The sequence below is a fragment of the Penicillium oxalicum genome, chromosome IV, assembly GCF_001723175.1.
Source record: "Penicillium oxalicum strain HP7-1 chromosome IV, whole genome shotgun sequence".
In the NCBI taxonomy this organism is placed as follows: domain Eukaryota; kingdom Fungi; phylum Ascomycota; class Eurotiomycetes; order Eurotiales; family Aspergillaceae; genus Penicillium; species Penicillium oxalicum.
The window spans coordinates 3,743,749-3,760,287 of record NC_064653.1 but is presented as its reverse complement, the minus strand read 5'-3'; the positions used below and the strand labels follow the sequence as shown (position 1 = coordinate 3,760,287).

The 16,539-nt window shown below is 50.4% G+C and overlaps 6 protein-coding genes across 6 annotated transcripts; 3 read left to right on the top strand and 3 right to left on the bottom strand.

Moving 5' to 3' along the window:
- Positions 1 to 643: 643 nt before the first annotated feature.
- Positions 644 to 1,102, top strand: POX_d06044 (uncharacterized protein; the record flags this gene model as incomplete). The annotated part of the gene is made up of 1 exon (XM_050114873.1): positions 644 to 1,102. The coding sequence occupies one exon, from the start codon at positions 644 to 646 to the stop codon at positions 1,100 to 1,102; it is 459 nt and encodes a 152-aa protein (XP_049969824.1).
- Positions 1,103 to 2,955: 1,853 nt separating this feature from the next.
- On the top strand, positions 2,956 to 3,364 carry POX_d06043 (uncharacterized protein; the record flags this gene model as incomplete). Its single annotated transcript, XM_050114872.1, has 2 exons — positions 2,956 to 3,057; positions 3,152 to 3,364. The coding sequence occupies 2 exons, from the start codon at positions 2,956 to 2,958 to the stop codon at positions 3,362 to 3,364; spliced, it is 315 nt and encodes a 104-aa protein (XP_049969823.1).
- A 522-nt stretch (positions 3,365 to 3,886) lies between these two features.
- On the bottom strand, positions 3,887 to 6,889 carry POX_d06042 (uncharacterized protein; the record flags this gene model as incomplete). The annotated part of the gene is made up of 5 exons (XM_050114871.1): positions 3,887 to 3,949; positions 4,031 to 4,972; positions 5,035 to 6,178; positions 6,232 to 6,779; positions 6,857 to 6,889. The coding sequence occupies 5 exons, from the start codon at positions 6,887 to 6,889 to the stop codon at positions 3,887 to 3,889; spliced, it is 2,730 nt and encodes a 909-aa protein (XP_049969822.1).
- A 719-nt stretch (positions 6,890 to 7,608) lies between these two features.
- On the bottom strand, positions 7,609 to 8,906 carry POX_d06041 (uncharacterized protein; the record flags this gene model as incomplete). Its single annotated transcript, XM_050114870.1, has 4 exons — positions 7,609 to 7,982; positions 8,071 to 8,653; positions 8,735 to 8,842; positions 8,898 to 8,906. The coding sequence occupies 4 exons, from the start codon at positions 8,904 to 8,906 to the stop codon at positions 7,609 to 7,611; spliced, it is 1,074 nt and encodes a 357-aa protein (XP_049969821.1).
- Positions 8,907 to 9,419: 513 nt separating this feature from the next.
- On the top strand, positions 9,420 to 12,167 carry POX_d06040 (uncharacterized protein; the record flags this gene model as incomplete). The annotated part of the gene is made up of 2 exons (XM_050114869.1): positions 9,420 to 10,374; positions 10,600 to 12,167. 2 exons carry the CDS (start codon positions 9,420 to 9,422, stop codon positions 12,165 to 12,167), a joined length of 2,523 nt encoding a protein of 840 aa, XP_049969820.1.
- Positions 12,168 to 13,137: 970 nt separating this feature from the next.
- Positions 13,138 to 15,677, bottom strand: POX_d06039 (uncharacterized protein; the record flags this gene model as incomplete). The annotated part of the gene is made up of 2 exons (XM_050114868.1): positions 13,138 to 15,034; positions 15,121 to 15,677. The coding sequence occupies 2 exons, from the start codon at positions 15,675 to 15,677 to the stop codon at positions 13,138 to 13,140; spliced, it is 2,454 nt and encodes an 817-aa protein (XP_049969819.1).
- Positions 15,678 to 16,539: the final 862 nt, after the last annotated feature.

The window sequence follows — 16,539 nt, the reverse complement described above, 5'->3', positions numbered from 1 at the left end:
CGATTTAATATTGCTTTTGAGCCAGATAATGCCCCAGGCCTAGACTGTGCTGCTCCTCAACATATTTCACTCAGCGCAGACGTCTGACATGTCGCAGTAAAGCCTAACAAAGGCAAGAGCTACGGCGACGTTGCTCGGGGTGCTAGGCGCTGGTATGGATGCTGGAATGATTAGCATATATCTGAGAGGAGATGGGGCCTAGTTGAGCATGATATGCTATGTATGTCGACTGAATTTTGGATAACTCTCATGTTCAATCAAATACTCAAGCATGATAATAACATGGATGAAGGAATGATCTGCTCCTAATTAATCTATATTAACGGCCCGCTTCGTGGACAAAGACAAAACACAGTTTTTCTCTGAGACAATAAAATCGTGAATAGCGAACATCTTTCCACTACGAATGTCAATTCAGAGGGGCCATAAAGCTATGAGTAAAAGTTGCGACATTTACCAAATATGGCCAAGTCACTGGTACGAACATCTCCAGGTGGGGATGGGATGCATCTGCCGGCGGACACGCGCTTCGCGTCGCCTCGGCCATTTTGACCCTCTTCAACGCCAACTTCCACCTCCTCGAAATCCCTGCTCCCGCCTCCACAACTCCTCCAGAATCTGAGCTTTTTGTTTCTGGATTGCCATGCCATCGATTCCTCTGCACCCGCGGTCGGCCAAGGGCACGTTGACCGGCACCGCGGACGCCGCGCACAATCCTCTCCCGCAGCTCCTCCAAACGCCGTCGGGTCTTGCTTTGCTTGAACTTCAAGGAACCATCAACGTGCCCACCTCTGAAGCTGAGGGCAATGAGCTGCAAGATGGCCGATCATTACCATCAACGACCTACGAAACACCGATCGGCAAGCTCATGTTCCCAGACTACTCGGTTCACAATCCAGATGACACCAAGTGGATGAAACGCGTGTACTTGTACATAGGGCGATATCAGCGGATGACTGGCGAAGTGAAGAAATTGCCGCGACCGATTGCGGTGATACAGAAGAGAGCCGAGACTGCCGGGTCGGAAGAATTGGAAGTGGTGGAAATCGTTCGATACAAGGTGTTCTTCAAGAATCGACCTGAGCCGGTGAATGATGTGTGAGAGGACTGCCAGGAATATCTTTGGAGGTGAGCTGGGATGTGGCTCTGATGGGCTATCGGTGCTACACACTACGCATACTATCACTTAGTACGTGAGTCAAGGTATCGCAAAGAGTCCAGGTGCCAAAGCAGCCAAAACTCTTCCCACCGCTTCCAGTTGAACTTCCACGCCGCCGTCATGAAAGAGCCTCTCAGCATCCAGCAGGCGATGACACAGAGCCGCTGAGGAAGCGTCGGTCTGATGAAGCTTTCGAGTCTCGGGGACTTGCGGGACTTGTCGACACCTCGGGCGAGCGAGTTGTGGTTCCTAGCAGACTGGGCTTACAACTAAGCCGACGCAGACCACTAACGATGTCGGACGTTGTCTCTCGCAATGGTTCCACAACGTGACTGTGGGAGCCAAGTTGTGAGATGGTCACCCAGCAGTCTTGTCCTGAGAGTGCGGGTCGGGAGACTATATTGAGAACGGAATACAACTGTGAAAAAGACGATCTAGCATCCATTTCTTGTCAAAACCGGCGGGCCATACAATCTGACCAGAGGGCCTTCAACAAGATCTAAAAGCGGATGTGAATGGTTACAATCTTAGCCCTTGCTTGGGAAGATGCTGAGGGTTCCAAGACAGAGAGTTGGTGATGGATAAGTGCGCAGCTTATGTTCAATTTGAGGACACGACTGAAGCCCGTGTAGGGGAGGAACACAAGCCGACTCTTCAGAGAATCCGAGAAATTGCCATCTCTCGACTACGGTTGTGAAACCTTACCAGGACTGGGCGGTTTGATTTGCATTCACACTCATTCTAAAATCCCATTATATCCCCTTTAGCATTCGGCTGCACTTTTTGCTTCGTCAATCTTGTACAACCGGCTGGAGGACGCCTTCCGCACTTCTGCAATGACTTTTGAGAATTATTCAATGCCCCTCGCCCCGATGGCACCTCCATATCAATGTATGGTTCAAACAGACCCTCATTTTTGAACATGTTCGTTCAAGAGTAGCTTCCATAGATCCATGTACCTGAAAAGTGACGTAGCGACCGATGTGATGCGTTCCGGCTGACTTTGGTTCGGATATCCGCGCTTAGCCCGCCGCGGAATTAGAGGAACGTGGCCAGTGGACTCTATTCCGCACCCATCCATTTTCATCCTGAGGTACTTGATGTCAAGTCAACAGTACCTACGAAGCAGTTCCCTTCCAATTTGAAGAGGAAAGTCACCAAAATTCCAGGAAGAAAATGTCAAACATATAAAGAATGCACCACAGTATCTTACGAAGTAAAAAGAGCAAAAAAAAACAAAAAACAAGAGATCAGTCCAAATTGTATCCACCCTCATTGAAATCTTGTGTGAACTGCGACAGTCCCTTCAATATCCGAACTGGACAACGGCATGATTCCGAACCCGAGTGACTATTGGTGAACCCCGCAGAGGGAGATCCGCTCCGGCTAATAACGTCTCACGAGAAAGGACGGACACCTCGTAAATGGTCCGATGAGTGACTCGACGTGGGAGCTGTCAATCGACTTAGTGTTGGCTCAAATATTTGATTGAAATACATACCTCTCCTCTTTCTCTCTCTCTCTCTCTCTCTCTCTCTCTTCCTTTGCTCAGAGTATCTTTCTCCCCTTCTCAAAAGTACACCGCCAATAGCCCTGGTTTCACCGAGGAAAGAAACTCAAATACTAGTCCCCTTGCCAGTAACCACTGAAATAGTAAGTCGCATCCTTCTACCTTATACAATTCCACCGATTATCAACTTCCGAGCATCAAAATTCCGGATCCTGCCATTCAATTCATCCAATTCACAAACTCATCATACCTATCTTTCCAATGAGCAGCTTCAACAGCGACGAAAATGGCCCCTATCGAGCGAATCACCCTCTTCAAGGTCCCCAAGGAAGAAGACCGCCACCGTATCTTAGAACAATACAAAATTCTCGCAAAGACAGCGACCAAGGTATGTCGGGATTTCCCGAGATGAATCAACGCTGATTATCTCTGGATGTGCAAGTTACAGAGAGCTTCTTCTCATGATATCCTTCTGGCTTTAGGACGGTAAACCGTATATCGTTTCGTGTGCGGCAGGCCTCTCCATCGATGACCCACGAAACAAGGGTTTCAATGTGTCGGTGAAAACGACGTTTGCGTCCCTGGAGGATATGCAGTACTACGACAATGAGTGCGAGGCGCACAAGGCATTGAAAGCCGTGGCGGGACCGGCCAAGGAGGATGTGCTTACGACTTATTTCGAGGATGTCCTGTAGAGGGGTTTCCAGAGACGAAGGAGCAAACTCATCAATGGTTTACTTAAGAAACTAAGAATTTGATCGAGAGAGATATACAGACAATTGCCATCCATTCATCCATCGTCTACAGCAAGAGTCCAAAGGGGGATCGTACAAAAAAACAAGAGCATCCCTTCTGGATAATCGTATAGATTGACTTGTATCATGCAGGGGAGAGAGCGGCTGATAGAAACGTATGTGGAATACAGAGATTGGCCCAGACAGTGACCATAGTGGCATCAAGAGGACAGCACCGAAACCAAAAAAAGCGCCAATGACTTGCAAAAAGGGGACAGCTTGAAACACAAAGTATCCGGCCCATAGGCAAACGTTGGGACACAGCACACAAAGGTAAAGGATTCCAGATCCAGTCCAGTGCGCCTGGCTATGCACGAGGGAAAACGATCAATATACATCACGACAGAAGCCGAACAAGACAGCACCAGGGATAATGACGAGACGCGGTCAATTCAGGTGACGATCAACACAAGACGCACATTCTCAATCAAGCGCCCGACGGAGGTCGCTCCATTTCTGTCGAAGGGTCTCATGTTCTTCAGAGATCTGCAATGCGAGAATGTTAGTCACCCAGCTCCCTGGACTGATATCTCCTCGGCGGCCGCATCTCAGGCGATCAAGACGTACCTCGGCCCATTTCATCTTCGTTGCGACCAATTCCTTCTCCATTTCCGCCATGGATTCCTCCATTGAACGGTTCTCATTCTGCACCTCAATGTTGCGCTGCATGATCCGATCCATCTCGGTCCGTAACTTCTCCTCGACTTCGCCCGGCTGCTTGTCGACGACATTCTTCAATTGCTCGACCTGCAGTTTCAATGCATCGTTCATGTCCCGAAGTTCTTCGTTTTCAACCTTGGCATGGACCAGCTCCGAGGCGAGCTGCACATGCTCCTTATCCGAAGCCTCGGACCGCTCTTCCAACAAACGCAAGCGGGCAGCTTGTGCACTCACCGTGTGCCGAAGATTCTCGAGTTCGGCCTCACGCTCCTTTTCACCAAAGATCTTCTCTTCCCATTCGGTTGTGTAGGATTTAATTGTTTCCTGAGTCAAGGGCACAGCACAGGCGTCCTCAACAAGTAGTTCTGCACGGTAAACCTCCTTGTCAGCAGCCCCAGAGCTGCCAAAGAACCCAGACTCGAGGATGGAAGACGCAGAGGGCTGCTTATCAATGTAAGCATCAAACAAGCGCTCCTTGAGGAAAGTGGTCAAGGCACTCATGTCTTTCATCTCCAAGAGCGCCTGGGCGTTGCGACGCATGATGGCGATTGAAAACTTGAGCAAGGTGAATTCCAGGCCTTCCTCAAAGATCAGGTCGTAAATTCGCAGCACCAGCTGCAGCGGGAAGCGGTAGGCGAAAAGGGTCAAGAACCATTGGGTTGCGTACAGTTGCGGAGGAACCCCACGGCGCCGAAGGTGACAGTAAAGAGCGGGCTCCAAGTCTTCCAGAAGTCGCTCGAACTGGAATAGACAGCGATGAAGACCAGGCATTTCGGAAATGAACATCTCACGGAGACGGTACTTGTTCATCAGCTTGACAAGAAGCTCAAAGGCATCGGCCTCGTCCATCTGTGGAAGATACGGTCAGCCAAGCGCCAGAGACACAAGGTGAAGGGCCGGGATAAACTCACATTGAAGAGCAGAGGCATGACAATGAAATTCATGCCCTGTGCATACCCGACAGCTTCATCGTACAGAGCGTAAGCCTTGCACAGGCCGAACAAACTCTCTTGACTTCCCTGCGAAACAAAGTACTTCGAATAGCTGGTCCGAGCTCCAAGATCTCGTCGAATAGTTTTCTCTAACTTGGACAAGGCAGAAGCTTCCTCCTTGGCCTTCTTCAATCGAGCTGTCTCAGCGGCTGCTTGCTCTCGTGCTAATTTCTCCGAATCAATTTCCTGGGAGGGACTGGGAATTGCACTCGTCGGTTGACCTGCTGAGCCCGAATTGGTCGACCGAACAGACGATCGCGATGAAGTGACGGATTCTTTCTCGTTCACTCCATGGATCTGAACGCTTGGCGCACGACTATCCTTCTCAGTGCCCCGAGCTACCAGATCGCGGTATATCTCCTCCAGCTCACCTCCCCGGCAATCAGCCAGGATTTGCCAAATCACTCCTCGAATGGTCTGCGGAATACCCCGTTTGATGGCTGCGTTCAATTCCTCTGAGCTGGCGATTGCGGACGGGCCATTGTTCACCAGCTGTTGCCACAGATCCCAGTCTACCGGTGCAGCAGCATCGGTCGCAGACTGAGAAAATCCGGAGACAGTTCCGGGCGCCAGGCCTGGGTTCACTGTCGATGGTGAAGCAGCTCCGGGCGAGGTTACGCTGGGGGCAACTGAGGGCGTCCCCGAAACACCATCCTGGCCTTCCTCCGGGATTATATGTGGGCTTGCAACGGAATGGCTGAAGCTCCCTTGACCAGATCGCACACTGCTTTCGTCATTCTCGGGGAGCGCAGACTCTTCTCTCATCCGCAGCATCTTAAATTGATCTTTTAGGCTATTCCGTCTCGGTCGCCTTGAATGAACACTTGAACCATCCCCTTCCACGAGATCCAAATGACTTGCGACGGTTGATACGGAGGTAGATGTGTTCCTGCGTCCGTTCGCGGGCGGAGACTTGACGTCCTTGGAACTGGTCGAGCTGCGTGAGAACCAAGCAAAAGGACCGCTAGGCTTGCGAGTCGGAGGTGGTGGGGGCGGTATCGCCGCAGGGCTTTTGTTCGCAGGGGAGCGCTCCATGGCAGAGAGGGCAGGCTTCCCATCAAGCCTGAACTCGGAGGGGGAGACACGACATCATCTTTTGGCGGAACGGGTGGTGACTCCGAGTCGAGATGCAGTGTCGTTGATTGATGGGTGGGCCCCTCCTCGTCTTTGCTCGAAGTCAGGTTCACCTCGTCCAGCGAAGATGTTGTCGATAACCGGTGGGAGGTGAGTAAGGGGGATTTTTGCGCCACATTTCGCCTAGGGGTCTCCTCTTCTTCACCTGCATAATCTCCTTTCACTGGTGTGGCTAGGCGATCCTGATCCTCATTTCTGTCGATTCCTTCGGATGTCTCTATCTTCAAGCCCTCGGCCATTGCGTCCGGAGCTTGAGGCTCGGCCTTGGTATGGGGATCGACTTGATCCGCATCGGGCATATCTTCCTTGTCTTCGTCTTGGTGATTTTGCTGTCCAGAAGACCCAGAAAGGTCTTTTGTCTCAGTATTATGCTCGTCCTGTGAGCTAGAATGAGGGAATGGTTGCTCTGGAGTTTGTGGTGAAGCTCCTGAGCCGATCGGTGGACTATCAGTCAAGGATCGGGCCGACGTTGATTTGGGTATGGAGACACTCAAGCTCTCGGGAACTTCAGGGGCATCGTCAAACGATTCCTAGTGACAGTTCAAAATTAGCGGTTTGGTGTGGACAAGGGACTGGTGGAAGCACGCTGAATCACGACCATGCTTACCCCTGCGTAGTCGCCGCTGGTCCGACTCGACATCCTGATCTCCCTATGACAAATGGATGGGTATTCAGGGAGCACAGCACTCCTTCAAACCCGGCGTCCGTTGGTGCAGCTCAGGTCATGGAAGAAAGAGAATATTGCAAAGTCACACGAGGGAGAGCAGGGTTCAATAAGAATGAGCCAGCGTGGAAGGAATTCGGGAGATGTTTAATTTGGGGAATCAATTAGAGGGTCAGGCACGTCCGAAGGTGATTGGACTGGCTGACTTTTGCAGGTGGGGTAGACTTTTGGGGATGTGGTGTGTACTTCCTTTTTGGGGGGAAGTGAATGCGTTCTCTGGGTAACCCATACAACACCGTGCTCCTTTAATGATCCAACCATAAGATCATTCCAGTCGGTGCATGCTCTCCAGGAGCCAGGGAGAACGGACAAAAGATCTTTCATTTGCCGAGACAACTATTTCTTGAACGGCATTGTTCAGTAAAGACTGCAGGTTTCTAGCAAGAATGGCATGACGTGCGCAAAGAGGTATCCCGCACGGATCCCACTGCACATTCTTTATCTGGCAGCTTCAGCCCTGATCCATCTGCAATGACAAGATGCCAAGATGTCAGAAAGGGGCCAAGAAGTTCTTATTGTACCAGATTCCCGACAATTTGTAGATGCGATGGAAATGGAGCCGAGGGACATCCGAAAAATAAAAAGACTACACCGAAAGGGCTTTCCCAGATAGAAGAATGACATTGGTATCACATTTATAGATTAGCAAGAGTTTTCTCAAAATCTAACCAGCGGTTCTTCCGCAAGGGGTCAAGTTGCTTCAATTCCGAGAGCCAGCCCAGAATATGTGATCGGTCCTCTGGGGAAAGTTGTCCCGCCACCTTCGCAATCAAGAGCATACACTCAATCAAGGACTGGTAGATGTACTTGCAGTCCTCTGCTCCATCGAGCATCTCTTCAATGGCAGCAATCTCGTTTCGAAGATAACTAAGTCGCTCTGAGGAGCTCAAGTTCGGTGCCATTGTCCGATGCGCAAGTGTTGGGTCAAACACGGACATCAAGTTTTGGTGATAGAACCATAGAGACTGATCGTAGGGATCGATCAAAGCCTGATGAATCAGGTCCAGCTCTATTGACGAAGAAGCACAAAGCACCGATCAGCCAGGAACTGTACCATGAAGACCAGAAAACCTGGTAATCAGGAATGTCAAACCTACCATCATCCAACATCTTTCTTCGCTCTTCATCACTCGCGGACTGTTCTTCAAGAAGTCGTACGATGAGTTTGGTGCGATAGTGCCACGCCGAAAAATTCGACAAGTTGGCTCCGATCATCTTCTTGGCATATTCATACTCCTTCTGCGTAAGACTCGCAGCCTCGGCGGAAGTTGCCAATTGCTGTAGAGTCTCGACCACGAGGCGCCGGTAACTCCACCCATGGAAATTTCGACTGTCCAAGGTCAGCATCTTACCCACGAGAATAAGCTCTTGCTGCCAAAATTGAGTCGCCGAAGCTAAAGGAAGCAGCCGTCGTGCTTCATCCAAAAGCCACACTCGATAGTTCCAGATCCAGTAGCATTTGGGGAAGCTGCGCAACAGAGGCATGAGGAACATTAAGTCGTCGCTGATCAGCTGTGCGATCGCACTGCTTGACGACTCTTCGTCTGACTTGGCCGTGTTTGAAAACTGGTCTTGAAGAACCTGCCGCCGATAGTTCCAAACGGTGTAGTATTCTGGATTGCGAGTCAATAAGTCCGAGATCTCCTTGAGAGTCTCGACTGAATACTCTTTTCGAGCCACCTAGATCAACAAGAAATGGCATAAGAATAAACTGTGAAAATGTAGTCTCGGGCACCACGCAGTGGCACAGTAATGACCAACCTTCTCCGCTACCAGACGTTCTAATGACTTGTATTCATCAATCTTCCGAAGCTCGCGTTCCTTCTCCTCTGCGGTTTTCTCCGTAGGTTTAAAACGACGAACGCCATGCTGTGACGATATCAATACAACGTCGAATATGATATTCAAAAGACACTCAACTCACACTCGCCATTCTGGAAGTTTTTGCCGGCAGCCTGGAGATTTCTACAGTGCGAGATTATGTCAAGATATCAGCCTCCGCTAGGCCCAGACACTTCAGGGTTCATCTGGGCATGATTTGGCCCTGGTGGGTTGGCCCCGACCGCCTGAGGCGGCTGCTGAGCCTGAAATCGGGATCACGTAATCGACGGACTGGCAATGAATGAACAAACTAAAAGGTACTGTATGAATTATGGCCTAAGGCATTCAGGTCACGGCAGGAGCGCAGTGAGGCTCTAAGGCATACACTTTACTGCCTGAGTGCCTTGGGTCAGTCAATGGTACCTACCCAATTAGGAAGGAACTCAGCGGTTGTTATAATTGAGAACCAAATTCACTCACAATTCGCAGCAGCACATTTCAATTTCTCTCTCACTACCCGGAATTTTCATGAGAGACTTTTGAACATTCTTTTGGTTTCCCTTTCTATAAATCATCTCTTCGAAGAAGGGCCTCTCGAGAGACTTCCCAACGCCTTGCACGAACAATGGGTTGCTCGCGCCGTCATTCTTTCAAAAGCAACGTCTCCTCCAATTACAAAAGACTTGAAAGCTCTCGTTCATCTTCTATCGAGTTTTCCGAAGATGGCAAATCTCTTCGTCTCAGCAACTTCGCAACAATCACTTTACGCTTAACCGACTCACCGGCCACGTCTCAAACTTCCTTGCCTCTGAAGGCTCCCTCGGCAGACCACGGCGCGGTGTCATACCCGCAGTCCGAATTTCATGCTGCATTGTCCTTTCAATCGCCTGCAGAGCGAGAAGAGACCATGGAGACAAAGGGCAAAAGGAGGGCCTCTCCACGAGCGGCTTACTCTAGCCCGAACTCTCCGGACAGATTCATTCCAAGACGAGAATTTGACCATCACAAAGCGACCTCTTATCGTGTCAGCAAGCATCCACGTCAACTATCTCCTCGAGAGAAGGCCGCAAGAAAGCGCCTGGACTGGGAGGACCCTTTCCTTCCTTCATCTGGTCAGCCGGCTGAGTTCTACGTACCTGCACCAGGCCGGACTCTACCTCCCCAATTACCGCACCATCGGTCTCAGCTCGTTGCTGACGCTGATGAATTGAGTGGCTCACTTCCTGCACATCCTCTCCGAAATGCCAGTGCAGGCAATGCCTGGGGCGTTGGAGGTGCCTCTGCGTCAATTGGGCAACCTGCAACGGCTGACCCAGACGTGTCGCCCCACGTCTCTGGTCAGAATCCAGCGGCTTCATCTTTCGTGGCAAAATTCCTGCCCCTCTCCTCTCCTCGAGGTGACACACTTCGACATGAATCGAGGCTTGCGCTTGCGTTGGATTTTGATCAAACAACAAAAGTTCTCGAGACTCGCACAGTGGGCCATGAGACTACTCCCAGCCCAACCTCGCCGGATCACGAGCGATACTCCCCATTTATATGGAAAGATGGCGCATGGAAGAAGGCTGGAAAGGGTCACTGTAAGGGTTTCTCGACTTTTCTCCCCAATAGATTTCCCTGCCTTGTGACATCCCTTCCGTTTCCTCCGGACGACATACATGTCAAATTAAATAGCAAAGACTGCTCATGCTATATACCTTTTATACGAAACTTTGGAAAGCCTCCCAGAAATGAACACATGACAGATGAAAGCCAGAATTCCTGCAACTTGACCTACGACACTAACTGACACTGTGGGGGTTTAGGGCCGACCAAGCCTACGCGACGAGGAGAAATCGTCCCTTCCAAACCTTACCGACTTCTTGATGCACCATGTCTTCGAGATGATTTTTATTGCTCGCCACTGGCATATTGCTACACTATGGGCTTATTGGCTGTTGCTCTTGGACATCGCGTTTACGTTTGGACCGAAGATATGGCCATGGATCCTCCGCCTTTTGAACACGTTCATCCGTCGAACTATGTGACAAGCCTGTCATTTTCTTCCGAAGATGGAGCAAAGAGTATACTCGCTGTGGGTCGTCACCGTGGCCATTTGTCTCTTTGGGGTGCTCTTGAGCCCAAGGTCAGATTCGAAATTGGCCACCCTTACCCTGTCACTTGCGTATCTTTCAAGCCGACGTGTTCTCGTAGGCCTTCGGAAAGATATCCAGACGAGATTGTAAGTGTTGAGGATCTGGTTGTGGGCGACGAGATGGGAAATATTTGGTACTACTCGGTTGAGTGGCCGGCGATTCACAATGATTGGAGCTGGACAGGCTCAATGACCCTGCTTGCAAAAATTCAGGCACGCACTCAGCAAATTTGTGGACTGGCGTGGTCTCCAGACGAGAAATATCTTGCGACCGGGGCCAATGACAACGCTTGCTTGCTATTCGAGCTTTGCCAAATAGTTGGGCCACCTTTCAAAGACACAGACGGACTTCTCACCCCCTCGGTAATATCATCGAGTTCAAGCTCGTTCGTCCCTCACGCAGCTTCCTGGCCTCCCGCGCCAGCTCCTCTCCTTAGCCATGCAGGCACTTTGATTTCGGGGAATGGGCGGAGTGTCGTGATTCCTCTCGATCAACAGAAGCACTTCTTCCCTCATTCAGCAGCTGTCAAGGCTATCGCATTTGCTCCTTGGCAGCCGTCACTTCTGGCGACTGGAGGAGGGGGCAATGACAGAGCCATCCATTTTTGGCACACTCACACAGGAATCTGTCTTGCAACAATCAATGTCTTTGCCCAAGTTACCAGTCTTATATGGAGTAGAAAACGGCGTGAGATTGCGGCTACATTTGGCTACGCCTCGCCTGACCACCCGATCCGAATCGCGGTATTTGCATGGCCTAGCTGTGCTCAAATCTCCGTTGTTCCCTGGGGGCCGTTTGATGAAATATGGGACAGAATCGGACCTCAACCCAATTATCACAGTGGACGTGCACTCTGGGCAGTCAGCTATCCAGGTCGAGTGCCTCGACTGGCTTCAGACTCACTGGAGACGATCACACCAACCGTGTCGCGATCAACGACCCCCTCGCTGGTTAGAGCAGAAGATTGTCACGATGAGTGTATAACCATTTCAGCACGCAGCAGAAGAAATTCTCGCTCAACCCGACCTAAGGAAAAAGAGGGTGGAACTTGGTGCTCGCGCACCAAGGAAGAAGGCTGTATCATAGTTGCCTGCAGCGATCAAACCATCAAGTTCCACGAAATCTGGTCAAGCCAACCCTCGAGTTTCGGAGACCCGCCATCTGGGAACCTGGGTGGCAGTAATATTCTCGAGGGCATGGAGGGTATTGAGAGGTCCTCCGGTGAGGTTATCCGGTAGACCTGAAAAGGCAATCAGCCCTTATAGGCTTCGATGCACTGGAGAAGACTTATTCTTATGTTCTAGAGAATAATACATTTTCTGTACACCAGCATTTCTGAATTACCTCGCGGGCTCAGTAGTGAACGTCTTACTGCCCAAAAGAGTTCAATCCAAGTATGAGAGCCCACGTAAACGATTTTGCAAGCTCGCTAAACCAGTGGCATACAACAGTTGCAAGGTCGGTAGGTAATCTCTGGCATGAAGCTATTTGGATGCCGAGTCCCACGAATTTTAGTAGATTGAACCATCCGTCTCGCAAAGAATGCGTCCTTAAAGAAAGGGGAAAATCGCATCGCAGAATGATCTTCGCTTGACAAATATTGTATGAGTCTCATGTTGAAGTTTTGCAAGAATGGGGTCAAATGGAGAACGGAGACGGGCATTTCTTGATTTACTGTGTGTTAATTTCTTAGATGTGTTTTACGTGGGATTAAGTGGCGAAAGAATACATCTGATGTAGTGTAGGGTGTTTGTAGAGTAAGGTTAGTACTGACTGGACAGGGCTTCTGTTTGACTTTAGATGAGTGAACCTGGGTGATCAGGGCCTGGAAGAGGTATGTCGTCGCAGATGGAGTCTACGACCTAGTCGATGTCTGGGATAATGCTCTACAGATGAAAAGCAAAGTATGTAGTATGTTCCTCAGTCGCATGATCTTGTACAAAAGCCATGAGGGATCTACCTTTTCAAAAAAAAGTGAAGGGAATCAGGAAGAGAATATAGATAGAAGAGATGAAAAGAAATTCAATAAAATGCAAGTGTCTCATGCATCCGAGTATATAAAAAGAATCTTTTTAGACAAGCGAGAACAAAAAGAAAAAACCAAAGGACGTCAACTTCCACGGTTCACTCCCTCCCAGGATTTGAGACATGACAAAAAAAAGCCCATGGTGGAGAACATATAACTTTCAACGCCAGACTACATCCCACTTATTTCTTGCCAGTTTTTCTCTTGCTCGCGGTAGTTTTGGTCTTCTTTGACGGGGGAGGCGCCTCAATCATCTCGTCGTCGGACTCCTCATCTTCGGTGTCGGCGACAAAGTCCGCCAAGGAACCTTCGCTGTCCTCATCTTCGTCATCCTCGTTCTCCTCGAGAGACTCTTCGGCATCAGATGAATCAGCTGACTCTTCAGCCTCGATGTCCAAGACACCCTCGTATCCATCTTCATCCTCCTCATCCTCATCGTCGTCATCGTCGGACTCATCCTCGACACCGTTCATCATTGACTCATCCTCGTCTTGCTCGAAGGCTGAATCGCGGATTGACTTGGTTCGAGGCTTGCCCTCATCATCTTCTTCGTCATCTTGACCCTCTACATAGATAACATTATCTTCATCCTCACTGTCCATCTCGTCGCCTCCACGGATCGACTGTCGAAGGCCGAGCTGCGCGTCCAGCATGTCCAGCTTGCCCTTCAGCAAGAGCAGAGATGGCAAGCTTGACGACCGCTGGTCCATCACTTTGTAGAGAGTCGCCATGCGATTCAACAGCTCGGGGTGACCGGCCAGGGCACCTCCGTGGGCAACGCAGGTCCACTGCACCCAAACAAGAAGGTGACCATAACGACCGGGTCGGGAAGAAAGACGCTCGGCAAGCTTCTGGAGAAGAGTGGCAGCCAGAGGAGACTCGAGGCGTTGGATCGTAGTGCGGATGATGGAGGTGTCGGCGGTGTGGAAGCAGGATTCGAGCATGTCCTTGTCGTTGGTTTTGAGAGATTGGGTGAGTACGGTGGCAAGTGAAACGCCTGTAGGGATTTGTTGAACAGCGGTCGTGGGCTTGCCGGGCACCAGGGCGCCCATCAAGTTATCCTCGTCCAACTCCGCCTCGACATCGACTTCTTGACCAGCATTGGCGCGCATGATTTCGCCAAATGATGGCTCAGCGCCTTCTTCTTCTTCCTCCTCCTCTTCCTCTTCGTCCTCTGACACGCCATTGTCCATGTCCACGTCCTCGCCCGCGGGAGCAGCCTGCTTTGTAGACTTGGACTTCTTTTCGCTTGTAGGCTTGGCCGAATCTTCAACGTCGGAATCAACATCGCTGCCGGAAGCAGAGCCGGCGGCATCGTCATCATCCTTCATCTCAATGTCGTTATCCATTATATTACCCGCTGCAACGACGACGTGTGTCTCGTCTACTCGGCCTTCTGTGGCATTCTTCGCACCATTGACAGCCGCAGATGCGATGGCAGAGCTAGACTTGGTCTTGACAACGGCCTTGACTCCTGTGAAAGACAATTCATCGGTAGATTCGTCGAGCAGTTTAACGCGTTGGAAGACTGGGACCACCCCACCCTCGGCGTATGCAACCACGATGTCAGGACCAAGGAAAGCAGTCGAGACCACGGGTACACAAGACTCCGATTCACCGGTGCGCAGTACCTTGAGCGAGGCATTTGCCTTCTGGGTCATCTGCTTGCGACTAGCCTTGGCACTAGCGGCGGGGGCAGGAGCGGGGGCGAACGGTTTCGTAAAGAACTCGATCGTTCCATTCTCAGTGACGGCGGCAAGAATCTGCTTCTCCGGGGCAGTGCTATCAAGCAGGGAGACAGAGGTAACATCCTGATCAGCGACAAGGTTGCGCACGAGCTTCTGGCTGGAAGCTTCGAAAACGTTCACGAAACGTTCGCCGTCGGAAGCGAGGAATGAGCCAGATGAAGCGATGACGGTATGGATTTGGTTGCGCATCGCGGGGAACTTGATCGGTTGCTCTTCGGAGTTTTCGACATTGACGAGGTAAGGAGTCTGCGAAGCGCACACGACGGGGGTGTTGGAGGAGATGGGGCGAGAAAGAGCAGTGAATGTGGATGATGCAGGCAAGTGGATTGTCCTGTAGATTTGTGTATCAGTCAGTTGTGATCTCAATGGAAACAGATATGCCTCTCCTGGCCGAGGGACAAGCGGGAATAGTCATACCTTACGCTCTGACCAGTGCGGAGATCCCACTGGACAAGCTTGTTGTCTCCGCCAATACTCCAAGCCTCCTGGCCGGGCTTCTCTGCGCTGAACTTGAAGTCCTTGATACCCTTATCGTGGGCTCCAGCCAGAGTGCCGACGATCTTGTCCTCGGATGGGGAGAACATCCGAATATCGGAAGTGTTGGTACCAAACGCAACCACGACATCGCCCTGGTCCAATCCATCCACCGCACCGTTCACGTCGGACCCGCGCTTGCGCTTCTTCTTTGATTGATCGCGATTCTTGCCGCCAAAATATCCCCAGTCCAATGAAGTGACTGTCTCCTTAGGTCCCAAAGCATGTTCGCATTGTAGGCGGCCGGTGTTCACGTCGTGAATTCGGAGGTGCTGCGCATCCAGGCCTTGGATCACTGAGGCGAACAGAGCCAATTGGTACTCTGACGGGGAAAACGCTGCTCGCAGGATCGATGATTTGCTGCTTGCACCAGCAAGGTCTCCGGCCGACGAGGCGGATGTGCCAACCTTGGCCGACGGACGAGAGGTCTTCTTGCCCATAGTTTTTTTTTTCTGTCAAGTAGATACCTTGACTTCTTGACTGCGCAGAGTCGTGTAAATTTCGAAGAGAGCAATCGATTCCCTTTGCGATACTCGATTCTCTGTGTAACGAAGATATGTCGGTATCAATGTACTGTAGCCCGTGAGCGGTTGGGCGAGCAGATACTGGGATTGATAATATTGTCTTTGCGGAAAGGAAAAAAATGTTCTGTAGACTCTCCGTCCAGGCGCTAATCCATTTCTGGAATAGAAAGATTGCCCGGACTGGCTGGCCTTATCTAATCAGCGTGCCCCCGGCATTTGTGGGCCTGGAAAATCAGGCCTTCATTAGGTTTCACCTAGGTAAAAAGGAACTGTGGTCAAAATGGGGAAATGAATGCCACTAAAATACTTCGTAGATTCGCGTTCTCTCAAAAGCGTATAATTCTTCAATATCTGGCAAATATTCAGACTTGTGCCTCGAATTTGTAATCTTCAAGTAGCTGGTCTTTGATTGGATATTGGATATTGGATATCAGTCTACCTAAGATGTACATGAATTGACGCTTTGGATTTGCGGTGTCTACCTATTGCAGCACGATCATGACCGAATGATGTTACGATCTTTCCTCTTGAGACGCCTATATGTTGAAATCTGCTCATCAATTTGCCATTTCTAAAGTTTTTCTGGTTCATTGCATGTGGATAATTCTTGGGCTGCCCGTGGGCCTCATCAAGTGGTGACATTGATGTTAATGATGTGGTAGGTCTGTTGAAAGCTGGTATGATACATCGCGGCACCCATTAGTTGCCTTACCCGGCCAAAGGCGGGAGTGAATTTGATCAGTCACCCGGCTGTTTCAATGAACCAAAGACTGTTCGG